Genomic DNA, 23,987 nt, shown 5'->3' on the forward strand with positions numbered 1-23,987 from the left:
TCAGTAGAAAATAAAAACCAGAAGTCAGCCAGCCTGTGTATGAATGTCCCAAAAAGCAGTGGTAGAGGGAAGGGCAAGAAAATGTATCTATTTCTCAACAAGCCAGTTTGGCTCCCTTTGATTCATCTCATGAGCACCAATAAGCACAGAGGAGTCAGAAGGCAGAGCTCCACAAACAATGAAACAGGCAGCGAAGTCGTGCAGTCCAGACTGCTGTGGGATTATGCTGAATTTTCTCCTGTTTGCTGAGAAGAGAGCAGTTCTTCTTGGTCTAGGTGACCAGCTCCTAGCTCAGTAGCAAATTTTCAATATGCTTTCAAAAAGTTTGGTTACTCTTAGCTTGTTGCTTAGTTCGTACAACTCCAAAGTGGGAATACTATTTACCTATCTCCAAAACATATTCAAAAGACTAAATTTTCTGAGGCAAAGAATTTTAAAAATGTGACATTGAGCTTCTGATACATGATCTGTATTTTTCACTATACTCAGTCCATCTCTGTGACCAGAAATTTTCACAAGACATCAGGTGTCCTGGAGATTGCTCTTTCATATATTTCATTGGATAACCTTTTTCATGGGGGCTTAGGGAAAGAAGAAATAGAGATGGTTATTATTTAATTGTAATAGCTATAATCTTATTTTTTTTCTAAACTCTTCCTTTCTAAATAAATTTCAGGTAGATTTTTAATATATAGTTTTCACATAGGCAGAGAAGAAAGAACAAAACAGGACATCAGACAGCTCTTTGTTTAAAGAATAGCCAGTTTAGGCCTAGTTCTGCATACCAGCAGTAAGAAAATTTGGTGCTGGAAATTGAGTCACTTGATTAAAGAGAATATTCAGTAAAATTCACGCGCACATTTATTAAATAGTCCTCCTTGATAGTTGTGAAAGAGAGAGAGGAAAAAAGAGAGATGTCAACCTCATCTTTCTGAGAGAGAGCGAGAAACATCCACTGCATCTTTCTGAGAGTCTGCAAGAAACTCATTTGTGGAACACATCACAGGAAGGAAATTATTTCTCTTCCTTTAACTGAAGTGCCCCGATTCCATAGGGAATTTATATTTTGGTATCAATAATTCAGGTGGGAGAAGTTATTTTATTTATCTCTCCACCACTTTGATTGCCACTATCATCAGTTTGTTCTTTGAAGTACACATTAACCTGGATTTTTCTTAGACTGTAAAGTGTCTGGGAAACTTTCTTCTCTGCTTGCTCACCATTTTGTACCACTTACCTCCTGTCCCTTGCTCTTTACCTTTGTTGATCTATTTTCTGTGGAGTTAGTGATGCTGCTGTTACATCTGTGGTCAGCTTTATCCAAAGATGCTTTGTCATTTTTTGACCATTACTTGATTATTAATATTTGAGCAAAGTGCTACAGAGGTTATAGAAAGGAGATGTACAGAGTGTAGCTGCCCAGGCACTGGCAGTGGGGGCTGCAGGAGGTGGGTATTTCCTGAAAGAACTGGGACCCACAGAGATCCCACACTCGACGAGGGGGAGAGTGTGAGAGGCAAGGAGCAGCAGAGAGGAGCTCTTACGGACTGGGCTGTACTCCCCATCCTCCTCCTGCCCTGTTTTTGTGGGGGAGATACAGAAGTTGGGAATGGAACTAAGTTGAGCCTGGAAAAAAGGAGGTTGGGAGCAGGGGGTTAATTTTTCTCTTTGTTTCTTACCATCCAAACCTATTTAATGGCCAATAAATTTAATAAATTTTCCCCATGTTGTCTCAGGATCTCTCACTGGTCAGAGTGACCCCAAGAAAAGTTAGAAGGTCTCTTTTCCCAGCCCAGCGTTCGAAGAAGGACTCAGAGCTCTTCTATTTTTCCTTATCTATAAAATATTTCCTCCTGTCCAGCTGAGGTCCACTCAGCAGCACAGAGGCACTCTGCCTGCCCCAGGGGCTGTGTTATGTCTTTATACTAAAAACTACATATCCAATGTTTAGAATTACTTTCCAATACCTATCACCTATGTTAGACAGTGAGCTTCTACTCTAAACCAATCTAAAAGTGCCAACATCACAGCAGAAGATGAAGGCCAAGACGAAGAAGGAGAAAGGCTGGACATGCCCAGATCCCTCCATCTTGCCCCCTGAACATCCATTCTAAAAGCCCCCAAATCTACTTTTTCACCCCGTGATAAATTCACTATCATTCTTCTTAAACTGTCGTGGCCTGCAGATCTTCACATAAGGCTGGTAACTTGCTCCATGGGTCATAATCAAAACCACAGGCATCCTGGGCTCTGTGCCAGGGTCTCTGAGCCCCCTGGAAGGGGTCTTGGCTGCTCAGGACAGCCAGAGGGATGTCCTGGGTTCTGACATCATGTGAGTCCTGTGATGATAATTGGTAAGTGATCTCCCTGTCTTTATCTTGGCCCAGGAATTTCATCATTGTGCTTCTCCACACTCACTGTCATGTTGAGAGGGAGGGGAGAGAGAGCAGCTGGGTGAGCAGCTGGCAGCTGATTGAGGTCAACTTACCACAGAAGGAACAGGGAAGGGATACTGAACGTGATTTTCCTGCATTCCTTCCATGTGTAATTGTGCAGGCAAATTTTGTAACAGATATGTGACCTCTTCTGTTTATTTCAATTATAAGTAGTGCTGTCTTGTGTTGGATAAGGCTGTATTTTGTTGTTCAACACAATGTAAATATGAGTATATTGGAGAATGCTTGTAGTCACATTGTGTTTGCATACAGTGAACATAGAAGAGTAATTATTGTCTCACACTCCTAGTGCTATGGCCTTTCCAGAGGTGTGAAAAATATCTGCTGCATTAGAGAGTATTTCCAGATAAAGTAACTGTCTCACAGATTTTTTGTGCTTTGATATAAAATAGCAAAACGTTATGTAATGCCAGATCTGCTTTTGAGCTCACACTTAAAATGAACTATATTAAACAGACATGTAACTGTTAGAGGTTTGGAGTACATAAAAAAAAATATTATTCCAGTTGTGGACTGCCTTTTCTGGAGGCTTTGCTCAAGTGCAGTATCACATGTTTGCTGTACATTTCCCTGTTTGGGCAAATGGTGTTTATGTGGCACCAGCTCACACCTGTGCCTTGGGATATGTGTCTCTGTGGCCTTTCTTCTGCAGCTTCCATGCAATTTGCAGCACCGCTCTGCTGTTTGTTAGCAACAGTGGATGTGACTTCTACTGCACTGAGGGGTTTTAGTGAGAACACCAGGAGCTAGGCATCTATACATTGTCACAGAAATTGTTTCATCCCCCCTACGGTTTGTATTGTCTTGTCGGAGCTGCCAGCACCTAGCAGACCAATAGCAATGAAAGATGTGAATGTGAGAGCTACAGTGCAGCATGCTGTGTTGCTACTAAATTACTCAGCAGCCGTTCAAAACACCTTCAGAAAATGCATTTTCTCTTGATTTGAATACATTTTATGTAAATCTGACATGTGGTTTGGCCCCTGGGTTTTGTTCCCAACACTGTCAGAAACAATCTTCTACAACCTCTTTTGTTCATCCATCTGGAAAATAACAGGATTATGCTTGCCTGCCTTCTGGGGCAGGTGTAAGTTTTGCTCAACAGAAAATGTTGTGAAAAACACAAAACTAAACAGCAGTCTGTGCCTGACACAAGCCAAGGTACGTTCTGAGCAGTTTTTTCTTTGGCTGAAGAGTACTGATCCTCAACCAGCCAAAGAGGGAGGTATTGATTATTCAGATTGAGTTTTTCCTTCACTTTTAACAGAAAAGAACACATTGATTTATTTTAATGGATTTATTTCAATCAAATACTTAAACCTGTAATCTTTCAAGATTTCTTAATCTATTTCATGGAGGTAGTGAATCTGGAACTTTTCTCTTATTGCTTTTTTAAAAGACATTTCTTCAGTTCTTATGTGAGGAAGCAGGCACACAAGCAGTTTTACTGGAAATTTAAGGTGGGGATATATCAGGAAAAATGGGTCAAGTTAACATATGAGTGGAGTTTGCTGATTGCTTGATGCAGAAAATAATCTCAGCAGCAGCCTGTGCCAAATGTACATCCATATTTTTCAATTTTAGAACTCAGTGTGGTGATACTGAGGTTGATGTGGTATTGTTGGTCTTGCTAAGTACTCCAGGGACTATGAATACTTTCTAAAGCCCATATATTTTCACCTGTTTCCTTTTAAACACTTTAACCTTCAAATTTAACCAGAAAGTTTTTGGGGTTCATTTTTGGGGTTTTCTTTCTTTCCTTCTTTCTTTCTTTCTTTTCTATTTTTTCCAGAACAAAACCCCCATATCTAATAATTGTGAAAGTCTCTATTTAATGATAAAGAAACCCTGTCAGTATGACCATTTCCTTTGTCTCAAATAAAAATTTCAAAGAGTCTCAAAATGCTAAAAAATAATCCTATAGTATTAAGGTATTCACACCTTCCAATACAAGAACATTCATTCATATTGAATAGTAAATGGCTCTCTATCATTGCATATATTACATTTCACATAAGGTATTTTCAGACAATATACATCTACAATGTTTTATTTTCTTGTGAGTTTTACACTGGTCAGCATCTTACAGCTTTTGGAATTAATATCTCTTATTAAAGCCCTCTTTGTTCAGGAAAATAATGTCAGTCTTACTAAGCAGGCAATTAAACAGAAGAGTGATTAACTCGGTTTGATTAGTTGTGAACTGCTGTAGAAGTTCTGCTTATCTGATGAAAAAATTATCTTTTGAGGGATTTGGTAATTTTTTTTTTAGTCAGGTCAGATCACTAGTTACACTCCCTGAACAATTTCTTCAATTGGGCACCGTTCTTTTTGGTAGCAACACAAGGTAGTTTCATATTGACTAACACTGCCCCTTATTAACAGTAGATTAAATATTAAATATTTTACCACTCAAGCAACTATGGCAGTTGGATCCAAAGAGAGGCCTAGATCTTGGAAATTCCTCTCATTCTTACTCTGAGGAGTTAATGCAAAGAGAAACATTATTCAATGTATCCAACACTGTCATAATTAGTTCATATCATTGCTTTGTGATTTAAAGTAATTACACAATTTGTCCATACAATTTTATCATAGCTGATTATGTTTTCTGACAGTTTGGCAGCAAGGTTGTGAGATTTTTTGGTAGCTTTTATCTCCTTGGTCATGGAGTATTATAGTAGTGAATGCTGAACATGCATTTCTGCTCTCATTTAGAATTCTTGCTATGATATTTTGTGTTTTTTCCTTTTGTACTTTTTCTTTTTAAACTACTAAAAATCTGCTGCCATTTTTCTGAGTTATGAGCAGGAAGACAGTACACAAAAGGTTGAGTACTGAGACAACCAAAGGGCCAAAACATTTACAGCTACATTGAGTGGGAAATGAAGTGGCGCAGAATTGTTCAGTTTAAATTCAAGATGATCTGCAAGAAGCTAGTATATATCTCATCTCACCTTACACAAGTTCTTGAACTAAACATGGAACAATATTTTGTGACCTGCAAGTTTTACAGCATAGTACTCCTGCATCTTCAAATGATGAAATAAATTACTTTGCCTAGTAAGTGGGAAAACTTTATGTACATATTCTATAATTTTAAACTATCATTGCATACCTTTAAACAAAAAGTGGACAAAAATTCAAATATTTTATTCTTCCAAACTGCATATTGAGTTGTTGAAATATTTTTCATGTCAGTAGCTGAGACTATCCCTGCTCATTTTAATCCCAGATAGCTGAAGATGGTTTTCTATGGGCTCCAAAGAACATGTCCTATAAAAAAGCAGTGCCTTAAATCATTACCACGGTTAGAAGATTCCAAAATGCTCACTTGATCAAAGATGAGAATTCAATACTTTGCTTAATAAGTTTTTCCTCTTTCCTTTTCAGTTTTCCCTCTAGAAATAATAAGGCTCTCTTTTTATGTCAGTGTGGTTTGTATCTGATTCAAGCCAAATAAGGTTTGTTCCTTCCCTACCTGCCCAAACTATTGTATCAATATTCAGCAGACAATAGAGGACAAACACAGAACTTCGTTTGCTCCCTCAACCCTTCCTGAATAAGAAAGAATGATAAAAGGAAGACAGGGAAAATAAAAGAAATAAGTACTTGCAAAGTAGATTATCCATAACTGATTCCCCACACAATATATTCTGCTTATCTAATTATGTGCAGCACATATTATAGTTGAATCACCAGCAGGTATCCTGCCTTTCATATGTCAGGCACAGGTGTATGGGTTTTTTTTTCTTTCCTGACCAAACAGTAGCCTATTTTGGTTGGGGGTTTTGTTTGTTTACTTGCTTGCTTGGTTTGGATTTTTGTTTGTTTGCTTGGTTTTGGGGTTTTGAGTTTTTTTATTTTTGTTTGGGTTTTATTTGGTTTTTGGTTTTGTTTTTATTTTTTGTTTTGGTTTTGTGTTTTTGTTTTGGTTTTGTTTTGTAATTTGGAAAAACAGTGCAGTAGTTGTTTAATGAAAACAGTGGTAGAATTAGCTGCCCTAATCCTGCTCACCCTATCTTCTTGCCAGCTGTCTTCCTCTGGCACACAAATGAGAGGCAGATGCATAGCAGGCAAAGTTTTCCAGGTTCATCATTAAGCAAATCACTTAATATTGACTGAAAACAGGCAACTATTTGACTGCTGCAATTTAATAAGTGTGATGGGTATGTTCTTTAAAATCAATTTCTGTTTAGATTAATTCATCCTAATTTCTAGCAACTTCACATGAGATCAATAAAAGAATGACAATCACAGAACCTGCACTCATTACCTTACATATTTGGCATTCTTCAGACAACATCTTGGGCATGTCTGTTCATCTCCTTCAGGTCTTTCCCTGTGATACAAGATTTAGAGAGATCTTTTTATTTTAAAATTCATTATTGATCACAGGGTTCTGAGGTACATCGATGAAGACTAAAATAATTTCTAAAAATAACTTATGTTGGATAGGTAAAGCTCTTTCCTAAAATACACTGCCATTCAGATAGAACACTCCTTTCAAGGCCCTCCTAACACCCTCATATCAAGATCAGCTCAGTGGGCAGGAAATTTGTTGGTGAGCATTGCATTGTATATCTGGCAGTCAGTTACCCATGGCATCCCTTAGTGCTCAGTGTGAGCCAGAGAAATAATGAAGTTTCTCACTGGGTCCTTCAGAGGAAAAGAATCTTCCAGCATGACCTCCTACAGTTTGCCTCAGAGGCATGTCTGAAGTACAGCCCATGAATGCTCTTCTGAACACATTAGAAATGGTTTTGCTATACACAAGTTTCATAAATTTTTCCCTTTTTCCTTTTCTATTTAAATTTGAAGGACAAGTTTGTTCTCCAGACCTTGCAAATATCTGATCTATAGGCTGGGATATGTTGATATATTTAGTTTGATCACTTTTTAATAAGCTTGGTTTGTTCTTGGTATTTTGATGTTTGAAGATTTAAAGAGTGATTTGAAATGAAAGACAACTCTCTTTATTTCATTCTAAAGCAAGATTTCTTGTTTTACAATCTATTTGATGGAACTCAACTACTGTTCAGTATTGAATCCACTGAACCAAAAGACACCTATGATGTTGCCATCCATTTTGCTAGAGTCCAATACTCTTTTACCTATTGCAGTAAAAAACAAACACACAAACAAACCCCATAAAATAACCTTTGGTAAGGGAATGCTGTGAAGGGTTCAGCTATTATCATGAATACAAACATACAGAAGACAGCAAGAGGCAATGGCCAGGACCTGGAACACAGGAAGTTCCACCTGACATGGGGAAGAGCATCTTTGCTGTAAGGATTGGATTGGATTGCTGAGCACTGGAACAGAGTGCCCAGGGAGACTGTGGGCATTTTCTCCTTCTATGGAGATACTCAAAAGGTATTCAGATGCAAACACAAGAATCGTGCTCTAGGGGATCCTGCTGCAGCAGGGAGGTTGGAACAACCTCCAGTGGGCCCTTCTAACCCTGCTCATTCAGCAATTCCGTGTGAAGTGTGAAAATCAGTGTATAACTTTGGCTTTATGGAGGCCCATAATAGAAGAGTGTCTGCTCTTAACACCCTGTTAGGACTCTTAGAGTACCTAAAAATTTTCTGTCCAGGCTCATTCAGGCCACTTCAGCAATTTGTTTATTTTTACTGTTGATTGCAGAGGCTGCCAAACACTCTCAGGTGGTGAATTGCAACATTACATATAAGCTGGTAGGGAGCAGGAGAGTCTATGAGCCAGGCCTGGATCACACACTATGGAGTTCCCTACCTTTCAGGATAATAAACACTAACTCTCCCAGTCTGCAGGGATTCCCACTCTGCAAATACTGATATAAAATGCTTTTCATTAGGGCTAACAATATAAAGAAGAGACGATAACTGGTAACTGGTAAACCCTGGTTGTGCATGATTTCATTTGTTGCTAATTAGAGACAGCTTAATCTAAAGTTAATTTTTGTCAGTTAGAAATGTTAATTCTGATAAATTGATACATTTTTCAGTGCTTGAATCTTGACCTAAAGTATCTACATGGTTAATACAACCATGCATCTCTCTGAAATGAAATAGTTAATCACAGGGTAGTTTTGTAGTGAAATAATTTCTAATATTTCCAAATGAAATATGTGTGTAGCTGCATTTATAATATATAAGTGGAAAATTGGACATCAAAATCAAGAAATAAAGAATCTCATCTGTAAGCAAAACCTGATTTTACATACACATCAACAGGCATTGTGGCCCTTTTTTACACTTCCACAATTTCCTTAATGACTTACATTCATAAAATTTAATCTTGTTGAAAAGCCTATGTAAAATTTGGACTATCCATGAAGAAATGTTGCCCATTTCACATCATAGAAGGTTGCTTTTTTTCCATGAACACCTCATACTTTTTGCTTCTACAATCTGATGAAAGTAATCTATCTTGTTTAAAAAAAAACAAAAAAACTTCCTAAAAGATGGTCTGTGAATACGCATTTACATCTACAAACTAAATGTATTATATTTACCTCACTTTTCTTTTCTGCAGTTTATATTTACGAATCTTGTGCAGCATTCATTTTCCAAATAATACATTTCAGCTCAAATATATCACTAAACAAAGTGAACAAAAAAAGTAGGAGAGACGTTTCTAATACACTAGGAAATATACATCTGGCTATTTAGGTAGGTTCTGCTGAAGCACATCCAAATGACATCATAAATTATATTATGCCTTTTGATATTCAAATAGGCAATAAGCATCCTGTACATTCATGTATGTTTAAGATTGCAGCTAAAATGTGTATAAACATACCGTCATAAAGCAGTCTCTTTTTTCTTTAAAAATAGTTGGTTATAGCTTAGCAAAATGTTCTTAGCTGTTCATGTTGGATGCTTTGATTTAGATGGGTTCAAGTACAAAATGCACATGAAATTATTATGAGAATCTTAATTTCTTTGATGGACAATTTTGTTCTGATGGGGGAAAACACAGCACATGTGTTATCAAAAGCAGACTGCAACAAAACACTTAATGAGTCTGGTCCAGATAAGGATGAGTACAGAACTTTAATCAGTTTAGATGACAACAGTAAGCTTTAAATTCTGTATTTATGAATGTATTCTGTAATCAGAAGTCTGCTCTGTTCTGTTCCTTTGTGTGTTCAAAGCAATAAGTATCTGTCAAAAACCAATTTTTTTTATAATGTAATGAAGTGGTTACATTGTGTGGCCATTAGGCTTCACAAATCAATAAATCTGAAGTCTGGCAAGTGGGAGTGTAATTTAATGTTTCTGCCTTGTATTATTGACTTCAGGTGAGTTGTTCATTCTTTGTGAAAGCAGATTTGTAAGATGACCAGCACTTTGGCAATGATGCCTCTCATTTCTCCAAAAATCAGTTATTCTTACCTGTACTGAAGAGGGCCTGAAGGAATTATGATGGCAAGGCCTTACTTTCTTTCTTACTGATGGCGGCAAAGGGGGAGACACAAAGTTGGTGAAGCTTGGAAGTGAAGAGATAACTCTCTTAAGTGGTGTTATGGCTTAATATGAAAGATCAGTTATTCATTTCCAGTTTTAACTGGGTTACAAATGGTGCATTACCCTTCTCTTCAGTTTCCATAGCCCTTTGCTTGTGACAGCATAAGTAATGCTTAACACAATTAATATGTTAGTGCTAATTCTCATCATAAATAGAAAACTTTTATTTGGCAATAATATGTTTGTACCTTCTATTCTTAAGCAATACAGTGGAGAACTAAATGTCCTCTTTTAAGAAGTTACCTTTAGCTATGTATGCCCTGACTCACTTTCTCTTGCCATATTTATAGTGGATCTTAATGTGGTTCAACTGAATTAGGCATTCATAGACCATTTTGGAAGAGCTGAGCAGAGGATATAGTTGTTTCAGCAGTTGTGGCTGAATTATAAGCGAGATTAAGTGTCTGCCTATTTCTTTTTTTCCTACTGGGATGCTTCTGAGAATGTCACCAGAAGGGACCAAGAACAGGCTGTTTGAATATCACTATGAGAAGCTGGCACATAAATTTTGCCTAAGTCATAATTAGAGAAATGTGGCAATAGCTCCAAGGTCAAAAGGCTTAAGGTTACGAAGGATTAAAAGACATAAATCTTAAAGAGTCTGAAAGCAAAATACTTTTTTCTTTTTCCAATTGATACTTATATATGTAAAATTGAAATACAGCAGGATGTCTCTTGGTCCTGAGTATTAATACCAGCCACTACCTCAGGATTTGCACTAGTTGGTAATAGAAGGTCATTATTCTCCAGTCTACCCAGGATTTCCTGTACTAGTGTATAAATTGTTCCTTCTCTTGATGTTCAAATTGAAGAGTCACTTTCTCATTAACCACATTGCTTAACCTATTTTTCTCTTAGTTTTCCCATGTAGAGGGGAGGTAACAGTTCATTTTGGACCATTAGAGTATGCAAAAGAAAATTAATTAGTGCTGCCTGGTAGAAGTAATATATGTTACTGATCATTGTATTTCTTCTGTCTGTAATAGGTAAGAAAAGATCCTCAATAGGAGATCATTGTAGTATTGCAATTATCTGTACAGGACTGCATTGATAGAGCTTTATTCACATGTCAAGTGGCTTCCTAATTTTCATTCATAGGCTCAGATTTATGTAAGACAATAGATGGAAGACTGTATCTGAAGACGGTTAAACATAATAATGAATTCCTATGCTCCAGTGCACTACCAAGCTGTTGCTAGCACCAGAAGAGTCTCTCTGCTCTGGGACTGATAGCCCTCCTCGGGGAAGGGGAGACGTAATTTGAAGACTGCCTACTATGTCTCTCTTCAAACATTTTTTTAATTTTTTTTTGTGGCATTTTCTTGGTGAGGTGTTAGGATAATTGAACTCTCAGCATTTGTATGATTTTACCTTTTTTTCTTGATGTCTTGAGGGGAACTTACCCCCTCAAAACATAGTGGTTTAGATATGTTATTTTCCTTTATTCTTCTCTTTAGTTCTGGTTTAACCATTCTAAAAAGCACAACTTATGCATACATAAGTTGTGTATGCATAAGAAAAATTCTTAAATGTTAGTTGTTGTCAGAAATATGTGTATATGTGTATTTACTTCAAACTTTGTATCTCATATCCACTTCACATGAGACCATTGCTTCTATATGTACATAAACTGTTCTCTTATTTCTTTTTCTTTTTCACCTGTTCATATCCATGAGTTTCAGTTACCTGGCAGATAGCTAAATGGCATAAAAATAGTTTTAAGATGTGATACCAAAGCAACAATGTAGACAGGTTTTGAAATTTGAAGTTTTACCAAGAGCTTCTTCCATATTTTTCCAGGCTTACAACAGTGTTTATTTGTTCACCAGGAGGAAATACTGAATATTCCTTATATGAAGTTATACTCTGCTTCTACTGATATTAATGTTTTCTTAAACAAAAACACAATCCAAACACACAATCCTTTTCAGTGAGTTCAAAATCACTCTACCTACAAGTTATCTTGTACTGAAAGAGAAAGAAATGCTTGATAGTAGTGAGAGTGGTTTGATAGTGGTTACATTTTGCTTGAGACTAAAAGACCTCTGAGCTGGTACTTTTTTAGGGTACTTTTAATTAGCATTCATATGTTCCATGCAATCAAATTTTATTTATCATTTAGCAGAAGTCTTCCAACTTCTTCCAGTCTTCATCGGTGTCATATTGCATCATTGCACTTGAAGACTATTTTGGCTTTTTCAAAATTAATTTCCTAGTATCACCTATTACCCCTAGACAATTTTTCCCATTTCTCAGGAACAAAGGCATATTACTTTTGAGATAATAGGTCAGCTTAGCCATTTTGTTTGTTGAAATTATTTCATCTCCATTTAAGGGAAGAACTGTCCAAAGCTTATTATCTAATGACTCTTCATAAAAAGGGTTTTTCTATTTTCACACCAGCATATTCTTTCAGTGAAGATTATAGTTGAATTTTCATGTCTTACATATTTTATATGAGCTGTTGCATAAGCTTTAGCTGGGGGCTTTTTACTGAAAAACGAAGGCCAACTTTCTTTTCTGACATTACATAATTTTTAATAAAATTGCTTGAATACAATTACATCTATATTAAAAATCAGTGAATTAGAGAAGCTAGATTACATAGTAAGAATGAGCTGTGCAAAAGACCACAAGCACCTTCCCTAAGGAGTGTTCATCTCTGTAGCACCAAAGAATAGAAGAGTAGAAGCCTTTCTCTTTGATATAATGTAGACGCAAAGAGAAGGTAAAGGTAACCATAACAAAAATTAAACAGCCTTGTTCAGGTGCAGCAAATACGCAGTTGGTACATGAACCTGAGGCAATGCAGTCAGAAGCAGGAGAAAGCAACTGTATTCAGTCTTGAAGTGGATTACTGGGTTTAGAAACACAGGGTATTTATCAGCAGTGAAATCTCAACGAATTCACCTAACAGACAAAAAAGCCCAGAATATGCGCTATGAAGCCTTAATATCCAACAGACATAAACACAAGTACAGTATACATGCTGTATTCTTCTATATACAAACTTGTTGTCCTGAAACTCAAATTAGAACACAAGGTTTTGTAGGACTTGGTGCGTTCTGCCAGGATCAATTGTGTAACAATCTATTCTTCCAATACTGTCATGATCATGAACAGCAATTATGACTATGGTAATGATTATAATAAAAGTTCAATTTTGTTGTAACTTCCAAACTCTGCCTAAATGTTAGTGCTAATTATTTCAGTATCTTTATGTTATTCCCATTCTTGCATGTGTGAAATGGAGGTGCCACAGTCTATCAGTTGGCTGTCACAGCACAGTGATTTATTGTGCTTACACCAGTGAAGTCCCCATGAAGTCAATGGGATTTCAAAGATATGATTAAAATCAGAATTTATACTTTCCTTTAAAGATCCTTTCTGGGAACACATATCTTTAAAGTCATGATTCATAAAATATATATGTTGAAGAAAAGCATTCCATTGAAATAAATGATCCTTGGGTGTATGCTGCCTGTAGTATGCTTGGCAATATATGCATTAGAAAGAGTCCCATTAGCCAGTCTACTAAAGGATCATAAACTTGACAGTTGGACTAGCAGAGCTGGAGTAAATGAAGCATAAACCAAGCTAAGTAGAATGTAACATAAACAGTATCTGTTTCACCTAATGTAGGTATTACCATTTTCAGCTACTAATATGCTTATACAAAAACATTGGGTTTGGGGTTTTTTTTAGATTCTGTACAATGTATGCAAAAAACCTGTATGCCAATATTAAGCAAAGAAATTGCATCTTCTGTGCAAAGTAAGTAGTATTTGGGAAGGTAAAGGGTATTTGTTTTCCTTATTTTCTTCAATTCTACTAGTACCCCCATAGCAAAAAGAGAAAGAGATTCTTTTTTATAAGCACACACAGTGAGTGACAAAACAAGGGGAAATGGCTTCAATCTGAAAGAGGGCAGGTGTAGATTAGATACAAGGTAAAAATTCTTCACTATGACTGTGGTGAGGCACTGGAGGAGGATGCCCAGACAATTCATGGATGCCCCATCTGTAGAAGTGTTCAAGGCCAGGTTGAAGGGGGTTTTGAGCAACCTGATCTACTGGAAGGGCCATGGCAGTGAGATTGGATTTAGATGATCTGTAAGGTCACTTCCAACCCAACTCATTCTATGAATCTATGAATCTATGATTGTATGATAAAAAATATTGTTGACTTCCTCAGATCGGAAGGGCCCCCTAAGGATTATTGATTCCAGCTCCCTGCTCCTTACAAAACTACTTAAAATTAAACTATACACTTAAGAGCATCATCCAGATGCTCCTTGAACTCTGGCACTTTGGTGCCGTGACCACTCTCCTGGGGAACCTGTTCCAGTGACTGACCACCCTCTCAGTGAAGTAACTTTTCCTAATGTTCTATCTGAATTTCCCTTGATGCAGCTCAGCTCATTCCATTTTCTCATGTCCTATTGCTGGTCACCAGTGAGAGAGCAGGATCTCCCCGGTGATTGTTTCCCTTGATTGTTTTCAAGGGAAACAATGTAATCATTGTTTCCCTTGAAAATGAGGTCACTCTTCAGCTTTCTTTTCTCCGAGATGAACAAACCAAGTGACCTCAGACACTCCTTTTAAGTCTTGCCATCGAGGCCTTTCATCATCTTAGTCAATCTCCTTTGAGCACTGTAATACTTTGCAGCCTTCTTTTACTGAGACCCCTCAAAACTGCATGCAGTACTTGAGATGTGTCTGTTCCACTACAGTGTAGAGTGAGACAATCACTTCCCTCAGCTGGCTCACGATGCTGTGCCTAATGCACCCCAAGTTGTCCCCTTTGGCTGCCAGTGTACACTGGTGGCTCATATTTGACTTGCCATGAACTCAAAACCTCAGATTTCTCTCAAACAGAGTGGTTCTCCAGCCTCTCATCCCCCAGTTTGTATACATAGCCACAATTGCAGGTGAAGACTCTGGAACTTGCTCTTGTTAAATTTCATATGGTTGGTGCTTGCCCAGCTCTCTGGTCTATCTCAATCTCTCTATAAAGCCTCTCTGCCCCTGAAGGAGTCCACAGCTCCTTCTAGTTTGGTGTCATCAGCAAATTCACTTTAATGTGTATTTAATTTCTGTGTTCAAATCTTTTATAAAAATGTTGAAGAACACTGGCCTTAAAACTGAGCCCTGAGGAACCCACTGGCAACTGGCTGCCAGCCTGATGCAAACCCATTTAATACCTCTCTGAGCCAACTGCTCAGCCAATGTGTTATGGATTTCTCTGTGGTCTGTACATTTTATCCAGAAGGATACTCTGGGAAATAGTACTGAAAACTTTGCTATAATCCAAATGTACCACATCTACTCTCTTTTCTTGGTGGCTGACCTAGTACTAAAAGGAGACTAAATTGGTTAAGCAAAACTTTTTCCTCATGAACCCATGCTATCTGTGGCCAGTGAGGGTGTTGTCTTTCAGATGCTTTACAATCATTCCCAGAACAAGCTCCTCCCTAATTCTATCAGTCACTGAAGTGAGACTGATAGGCCTGTAATTTACAGGACCTTCCTTCTTTCCCTACTTGAAAACTGGAACAATATTTGCCAGCTTCCAGTCAGCTGGGGCTTCTCTAGACTCCCAAGATCATTGACAACTAATGAAGAGAGATCCTGTGATGATACTGGCCATATCTTTCAGTACTCTGGGATGAGTCCCATCAGGGCCCAGAGATTTATGTACATACACCTGCAGCAGCAAATTTCAAAAAATTTCAGGGTCAGCTGGAGTTTATAATGTATTCCCAAAGTTCACACACCTCTTTTTGTCTGTGGTTTGTTTTATTTTTCCTAAAGAAATGGCCATCAAGGGACTCCTGCAAGACACTTCAGGAGTCAAAGTAATTTGAGGTTTTCCATCTACCTTGTTTTCATTTACTCTTCTCCTTGGTCTCCTTTTCTCTTTCCCTCTCTGAACACTTTTACTATTTGGTCACTTTGCAGCAACTAGAAAACCTGAAAATTGATGTTGAATTGCTGGGGGTTATGAAATATGTTTCATTGATTTCAAATAAAATGTCAGACATAAAATGCAGCATTCATTTTTATAATTGTCACTTCTGAGGGTTGCAACTGAAGTTGGTAAGAAATACCAAAATTTAACCTTACTGAAATAGAAGATGATAAAGAGACATGACAACATTTCCATGGAAGAAATACACTAAAGTTAATTTTTGGGAAGTGAAGGTATGGTTTTTAAAGCAATTGGCTTTTTAGAAATATATTTTTAAGGGGATAAAAGGTAGTAAGTGCAAGAATTTTGAAAAAGTGTGAAGAGATTATTAAAACTGCAAGGCACAATACATATTTTCACGCTTGTGAATTGAATATGCTCAGTCAAAAGTAAAATCACCATTCTTGAAAAATCACCTGTAATACTTGACAGTTGGTTAGTTGTTCCCTTGACAACTGCTCTGGTAAATCAAGGGTGTAAATGAAGCTGCTATTTCAGTGTTTTGCAGGACTCTTTTATTTTATGTCTTTAATATCAATACTTTTTTAGTAAAGGGATTTTTGTGGGGATTTTTTTCCTATGTTTAACTGTTAAGCTGGGCTATCATTTTTCAGATTGTAGGGAGAAAAATAGCAAATAGTTCTAATTGTAGTCCTCCAATTGTGGCATTATAAAATGGACAGTAGTGTAGCTAATTTCTAATAATTTTTCAGAAGACCAGAAACCCTGCACTGATAGCAGTGTGAGGTCTTTGTTCAGAAACAGTTTTAATGTGATTATTTAGCTTGGATAAAAACAAAAGTTCTCTTTATAATGCCTGGAGTTATTCATACCTGCTGATATGACATTTTATTTTTGCTATACTTCTCCTTAATCTGTTAGAAATATCGCTGCATCTTCAGCATTATATAGAAAATATAATTGCTATAAACTAAACTTTCTTAAGTATGTTTACATAACCATGAATGCACCATTTTTACTTGATTACATTGCATAGTTATACTGCATAAAAACAGTTAAAAGTCTTCCAGAAGTTCCAGTCTCTGGACCTATTCTCATCCGTATTGTCAAATATGTAATCAGTTTAAGACACTTTACTATGTTTCCCTTGATATAACTGGAAGCTGAAGCAATCATGCTATCAATTAGAGCTCAAGTCAGTCTTTCCAATTATTAGAAGAGACATTAGTAGGGATTTTGCATTCATGCTTTCTACTGTGCTCCTTTAGTGCCACCTGGTGACTAGCTATACAGGGAAAAAAGTATGATTTTATTTCCAACTGGAGAAATCTATGATAATTTAAGCTAAAACATTTACTTGAGCAAGATCATACCAGATTTAGAGGTGCCCCAATATTGGGTATCTTAAGAGGATTTATTTGACTACCAGTTCCAGACCTAAAGTAATCCAATGGTCCTGAGTGTGTGAGGTACACATTGCACTTTGTTAGAAATCCAGTGTTCATGCATATAATTAATCAACATGCAACTATTAATGACACAGTCTATAACCACTTTTTTGCACCTGTTGAGTCTCATGAGTCTTTTGCAAAAAAATAGTAAATTTTTTGTGATTCTTGTTCTTTATATAAAATCCACAGTAACTATGAAAAAGAATCATGATTTTCTAAGCCTAGAGCAAATAGGAAGGCTGAACATCTTCTCATTTCAAATTTGTGGAAATAAATATTTGAATTCATCAGGCCTATATCTTAGCATCTCCAGGAGCAGGCTGGACTTCACATGGCTCTAGACCTGTTAAGATTACTGTGCATAACCTTACCCATATGTCCTCCACATATACACATTTCCTATAACTACTTCTCACACACCCAATTCTTTACTTCTCTGTGAATCCTTTTTATATGGTTATGAGTGTGATATGAATGAATCACAATTCTGCTGCCTGACAAAATCATACTGCAAGAGGAACCGTGTTGCATTCTCTCCTGTCACTGTCTCTGGAGGGAAAAATATGCTGGCTTTAAGTGCAGCCAGAATGTGCCACTGAGATGCAAGGCAGATGGACTGAAATGCCTTCAGCATCGAAACGAGTGAAAAAGCACCACTGAACTAAAAATATTTCAAAATTTAAAGATGTCAGTGATTAGCCACTTTCATCTCAGGTGTTCTTAATGTGAGGTCAGTATCTCATAATATGAGGTTAATTAGAAAAATAAAGAAAAAATGTCAAGAGAATAGATCATCAGTTTCATTTTCTCTTTTCTAATGGATTTCAATCTTCTGTGAGGTGTGTGAAATAATACAACTGCATTTATTCAATTGCAAGATTAAGACAGATTTAAACATAGATTATAAGAAAACTATAACCAGGTTATAGAGCAACATTGATGGTATTTTAGTTCAAGTAATTTCTGTGACACAATATTTCAAGTCCCTTCTTTTTTCCACCATTGCTTTAAAAAACAAATATTATTATATTTTGCATGTGTCTATGTTGCAGCACTTTCTGGAATTAAATTCTATAATAAAGACTGAGACAGCATTTGTGGTCCAATTGCCATTTTTTCATATTTTTATAATATTCTAAGAAATCTGTCTTTTGGACTGTAATTTTCATTCTGTGTCTCTTTCTAAAAGCTATTCTAGGCATATTTAAGTAATCTAGCAAATTCAAACAGTTCTAATTCTGTGTAACATAAGCATGAAAAATATCCATTTTTGTTCACATTTCAAATGACAGGTTTTCCTTCCTATGACAAGACAGAGAAAAATTCCAAGTATTAATTCATTGGAAATCTTTACACAGAAAGAAGAAAATGCTGAAGAAAACAGTGGTAGCATGCATTGAGTGCATTCCAAACCTGCACTCCAGAATACAGGGCAGCAGGTTTCTGCTTGTAGCCCCTGCTTTTATTCTCACAACTCAGTCACAAATCTATTGGCAGACATCAAACAAATCTGTTCTGCTCCTTGAGATTTCATTGCTGCATATTAAAAAAAAAAGGAAAACACCTCTATGTCCTTTATGAACTTATGATCTAATGATCAAAATCACTGTATAATAAGCTGTTGTTTATGGATACTGAGAGGTTTTTTTTGGATTTTCTTTTTTTTTTCCCTCATATATTTATTTAAAGATAGAATGGATTACCAGGTATGCCTGAGTAGGGATGACTGTGTTATTATATAAATGAATTTATGATACTTGGGCTTGTCTAAATAAAGATTCCTAAAGTAAAGAACTTGTCAGTATTAAACAGTCTTTAAGGCTTATTTTAGTTGCACCTATGTTTAATCTTCCACTTTTTTCCTACAGTAAAGAACCAAAACAATATAAATTATGTGTAGAAAACAGTGAGGATGTGTGTAACCAGGCATTTGCAATGGAAGTTTACTATGCTGAATGGATGGCTAATTACTTGAAGATGGTCACACTGACACAGACCTCAATGTTCTTTTATTTTTCATTAGATGAGCATTCCTATTAATTAATTTTGCCACTTCACTTAAACTTTTGTTCTTTTTGGGCTGGACAATTGTAACATATGGTATAAGAGGTTATTTAGAAAAAGAAACATGCAGACTTCAGAAATCTTTCTGAAAAGAAGGGACAAGGCAGGGGCAGAGGGTGGGCTTTGATATGAGTGTATTAGGTCTCTACTACAGTATCCATTCAGAGTAGAAAGCATCAAGGAAAGGCTATGAGTTTTTTTCCCCCAAGAGAGAATCTTAAATGACCTGATTTTCTATTATCTGAGAAAATTATCTTTATACACTGACTTACTGAGACAATTCACAGCAACTGAAATATGAGCAGGAATAATAAATCAAATTCAAAGAATATTTTATATTTCAAGAATTGGTTGGAAAACAGAACAGTGGAGGCATTTTCTCAAAAATTTTCCTTATTTAAAGTATCTAAAGGGAAATCACCAACTATCTGTCAACATCTCCATTGTTTATTAAGGAGAAACTTCTGTTTATTGAATTCATTATTTATAATGAAATTGTGCAAATCAGATGGTCTTCAAAACAGCAGGCACTCTTTCTAGCTCCATTATTTAAAATCAAAATATTATGCTAACTTTAGACTTTTCAAGAAGGAGTGCAATTGAAAAATACCTTAACAACAGGACTCTTTTTAGCCTAAAATTATAAATAAAAATGAGTATTTTTCAAACTCATTTAAATAGTGTAGGGGTCTAGATCACATTTCAGAGGGTGATAATAGAAAATGCCATTCAAATATCCCAGATTTTTAAAGAAAGATTCAAAAATAAGAAATGTGTTGCATACTTAAGAGGTAGAAATAATTTAGCACATTTCAACCCCATGCATTGGAGTACAGTGAAAAGTCAATGAATTAGTATTGACTGATTTAGCTGTGAACCAGCAGTGATATAACCAGTGGAAAGGTGGGATTTATTAATATGTAAGCATCAGCTGCTGATGTGGATGTTCTGGCTGTAAGGTGAGTGAGTAAATGCACTGGTTTTGCACTACTCACTCAGAAATCACTGCAGTGAATTTCTAAATATTCATTGGAGCCTATACTATACAATACTATATCCATTTATGTCAATACAATGTTCCCAGCAACTTCAGAGGTGAAAACTGAGATTTCAAAATTAATTAGAGAGAGAAGGATGAAATAGTAAGACTTTAGAAACAGAAGCAGAGGCACAAAGCTTAAGGCATAACCTGGAATAAATCACCAGGTGGTGATATATAAAAAGGTATCATTTGAGACTATGGTACATCTTGATGTGTTTTCTCCAGGAGTAAATTTGTCCTTATCAATGCTGAAGTAATTTCTATGATTAGCAATGCTTCTAATGTACAGATCATAATGGGCTTTAAAATATTTTAACTCTTTCATATGTATATTGCATAACATAAAAATTCATCTATCCCAACAAAAAACAATTTCTGAGATTCCTATTATTGTCCTTTACCATTTATTCAGCTAAAAGAAATGGAAAATTTGGTAGTCCATATAAATATGTCAATTTTTTTAGAAACTTTTTTAAAGTTCGTTGTGTAGCATTTGTGAAATATTACATAAAAATGTAACATTGTTAGAAACTGTACCCCAGAAACCTAATTATGGTGATTTGGCTGAAATTCTCCATGTTTTATTGAATTTTCAGTAGTATTTACTACACAAATTCCCTTAATCTTACAATCTTCTTTATCTCTGAGGCTCAGTACCAGAGTTTGCACTAACACAGTTTCCAAGTAGTGATAACTGCCTCGCAGTGTAATTTTTCTGCTCAGAGGTATGCAGCCTTTCATTTCTTATTCCATTTATGTTCCCTCTGTAGGTCAGGAAAAAGAAATTTCAACCCAGGCTGTTCAGCATCATTCAATGTTGATGTCACTTGTCCAACAATCAGAGGATACTAGGGAGATTGTATGTCAACCACAGTTAGCACTTAAAATTTATCAATACTCACTTAAATATTTAAAGATTTTTTCTTCTTTTCTCTGTATGTATTTCAAACACTAGTCAAGAATAGCAAGAAAGGAAACAGAAGAGGGATGTTAGTTGATGAAACTTGCATCTTTTGTCTCCTGGGTAATTCAATAACTATGAAACTGATATTAGTAGTGTCCAAAGATTTTCATACTTTATGGAAGTATGAACATCTCTTTCACTTTATCTTTGCCATGTGAGGTTTGAATACTCCGTGACCAACAGTATAAGCAGCAATGGGATCTCCTGTTTCCTTACAGCTACATGTTGCCTGTGGGCAGTCCTGAAGGTTACTGCATGATTGAAGTGGCTGCAGATGGAAACCCCCCTGTACAGCACAGACTTTCCTTCTCACATCGAGCATCTCAGGTGAGTCTGCAAAACATCAAAAAATAGCTATTTGCTTTGAACATTTCTTCAGCATATGCACTACAGTTATTTTCAAAGGAGAAAAAGTTTATTCTAACTTCTTCTAAAGGAGGAAATAATATAATTCCTCTTCAGATATCATTATATGAACTTACTTTCTTTCTAATAGGTGTTTCTGCATCCAGCAACCACAACATATCCATTAATTTCTTCTTTTATTCTACTCTAAAGCCTCTATGCCTGCTGCACAAAGTCCATAAAAGGACATGGATGCTATGAGAGTTTAGAAAAAGTATATTAGCAGTGTCATTTACCTAAGGCCAAGGGGTTATAAGAAACAATTCAGATATTATTAAGCAGTAATTCTAGTTACTTTTTAGTTGCAAGCTACACTGTCTAGTGGAGGACAGTTATGAATCATCAGTGATTTAATTTGGTTTCAGTATTTTTGCTAGGACTTAGCTCCTGAATAGTATTGTGAAAATATCTGTCTCCATTTTGAAACTGGTATCAGAAGACTCATTCTGAATGGACAAGAGGCCAGCTTTCCCAAATCTTGAATTTTTCAGTTATTCTTTGTCTTCATTTTATTGCCTTTTTTATGCATTCTCTCATCACAAGATTATTTCTGCATGAAACATTTTTCAACATTTTTAGACAAGAATTTGAACTGTGATTGACATCTTGCTTTATAAGTTTGTTCACTAGAAGACAGGTCAGTTATCTTTAGAGATGCTAATCTTGATGTGCATCTCACAGTATGCACTGCTGGTTTGTAACAGAATTTTTTCCCTTGTGTGGTATGAAGTATGAATGTCAAATCTTTATTACTAACTGTTACACTTTACAGATCTGCTCTAATCTCCCAGAACCTCTATTTACAAAGTACACAATCAAAGAAAGAATAAAAAGACATTTCTTATCTCTAAGAGGTCTAATGAATATCTTCCCATTATTGCCCAAGATAATCCTTTTCACTACTCAGGCTAAAAGTGAAGAAGGATATTTTCAAATTAGTATTTGAAAAGTTAAACATAAGTATTCCATAAGTTATTGATATAATGCTATATTAAACCTTTTATGTTATTAATAAGACTTTCAGGAATTCTTTCTTTGTGCCTCCTTAAAATATATTCTGGTTAAGTCAGTTAAATTCAGAACAGGACCTTTATAGAAAGAATGTGTATTATGGTGTAGTAACATGAGCTTGAAAATCAAATACATTATGATAAAATCCAGTGGTGCTAGAAACTGAGCAAAGCCTACTGAAGTTGTTCTGTGATACACTGGATCTGTCCCCATGGTTAGTGCTTTTGTAAAATAAGCCAAATAATAAAGGAGATTGCTTTGCCAGTGGAGTGTTAAAAACAGTGCTCTTAATCACAGATACTTTGTCATGCAGTCCAATGCTTTGCTTAATTCTTGAAAGAGATTCACAAGCAGAGAGAAAATGTTTGCAAACACTACTTACAAATCTTGTCTATCACTGCGGTGTTTCATAGCTTTGTTTGAAAGGGGATAAAGTCAAGTGATCTGAAATTAATCCAACAAGTGCAGCACCAGTGTCTTTGAATTCCTTTGGTATGAAAAATCTGATTTAATTTTATCCATGCTCTAAAGGAAGTAGGTGTTTTTCTTTTTCACTTCAGAATGAAAGACGCTGAGTAGAAGAATATCTGGCAGTATTCACATTCATTCTATCACAAAATTTCACTTGAAATTGTCAGCAACATAGCTCCAGGACTGACAAAAGTAATACTGAAAACAACAAAGCAAAAATCATATGGATGTGTGAATTCCAGATAAATCAATGGGATGTTTTCCTCCTGTTTCTATTTCTTTACAGGTGTCTGAATATGATAGCGAACAGCCTCTTCACTATAAGTTACCCCCTCACATGTTTTACATATGCTGTGATAATTTCTGATTCCATTGGTGTATTCTTTCTTGACTTGAGGGGGCTAGGTGTCACCCTCTTTCTGGACTAATGGTATAGTACAAATAAATGCATCGTTGTGTGATGCAAGTTTAGTTTTCTTTCAATTCCTAAGAATTGGCAGGCACTTAGCAAATGAACTCAGGAATGATGTAGTCCCATATCAGAATTCCAGAAAGTCAGGAATTAGCTTGAGGAGTGGAATTCAGAGTGTTAAATGAGCCACAGATCATTTATATGTGATGATTAAAGGCTTGAATCCTAGGTCAGGCAACAGAGGAATTACCGTAGTGAGCACT

The 23,987-nt window shown here is 36.2% G+C and overlaps 1 protein-coding gene across 1 annotated transcript in view; it reads left to right on the forward strand.

Moving 5' to 3' along the window:
- EYS (eyes shut homolog) overlaps positions 1-23,987 on the forward strand; it is a 723,503-nt gene that overhangs the window by 596,133 nt on the left and 103,383 nt on the right. Inside the window, 1 exon segment of the mRNA XM_066547467.1 lies at positions 21,644-21,752. Within this exon segment, the coding sequence (XP_066403564.1) occupies positions 21,644-21,752 (109 nt within the window).

Source organism: Molothrus aeneus, chromosome 3 (genome assembly GCF_037042795.1).
Source record: "Molothrus aeneus isolate 106 chromosome 3, BPBGC_Maene_1.0, whole genome shotgun sequence".
Taxonomy (NCBI): Eukaryota; Metazoa; Chordata; class Aves; order Passeriformes; family Icteridae; genus Molothrus; species Molothrus aeneus.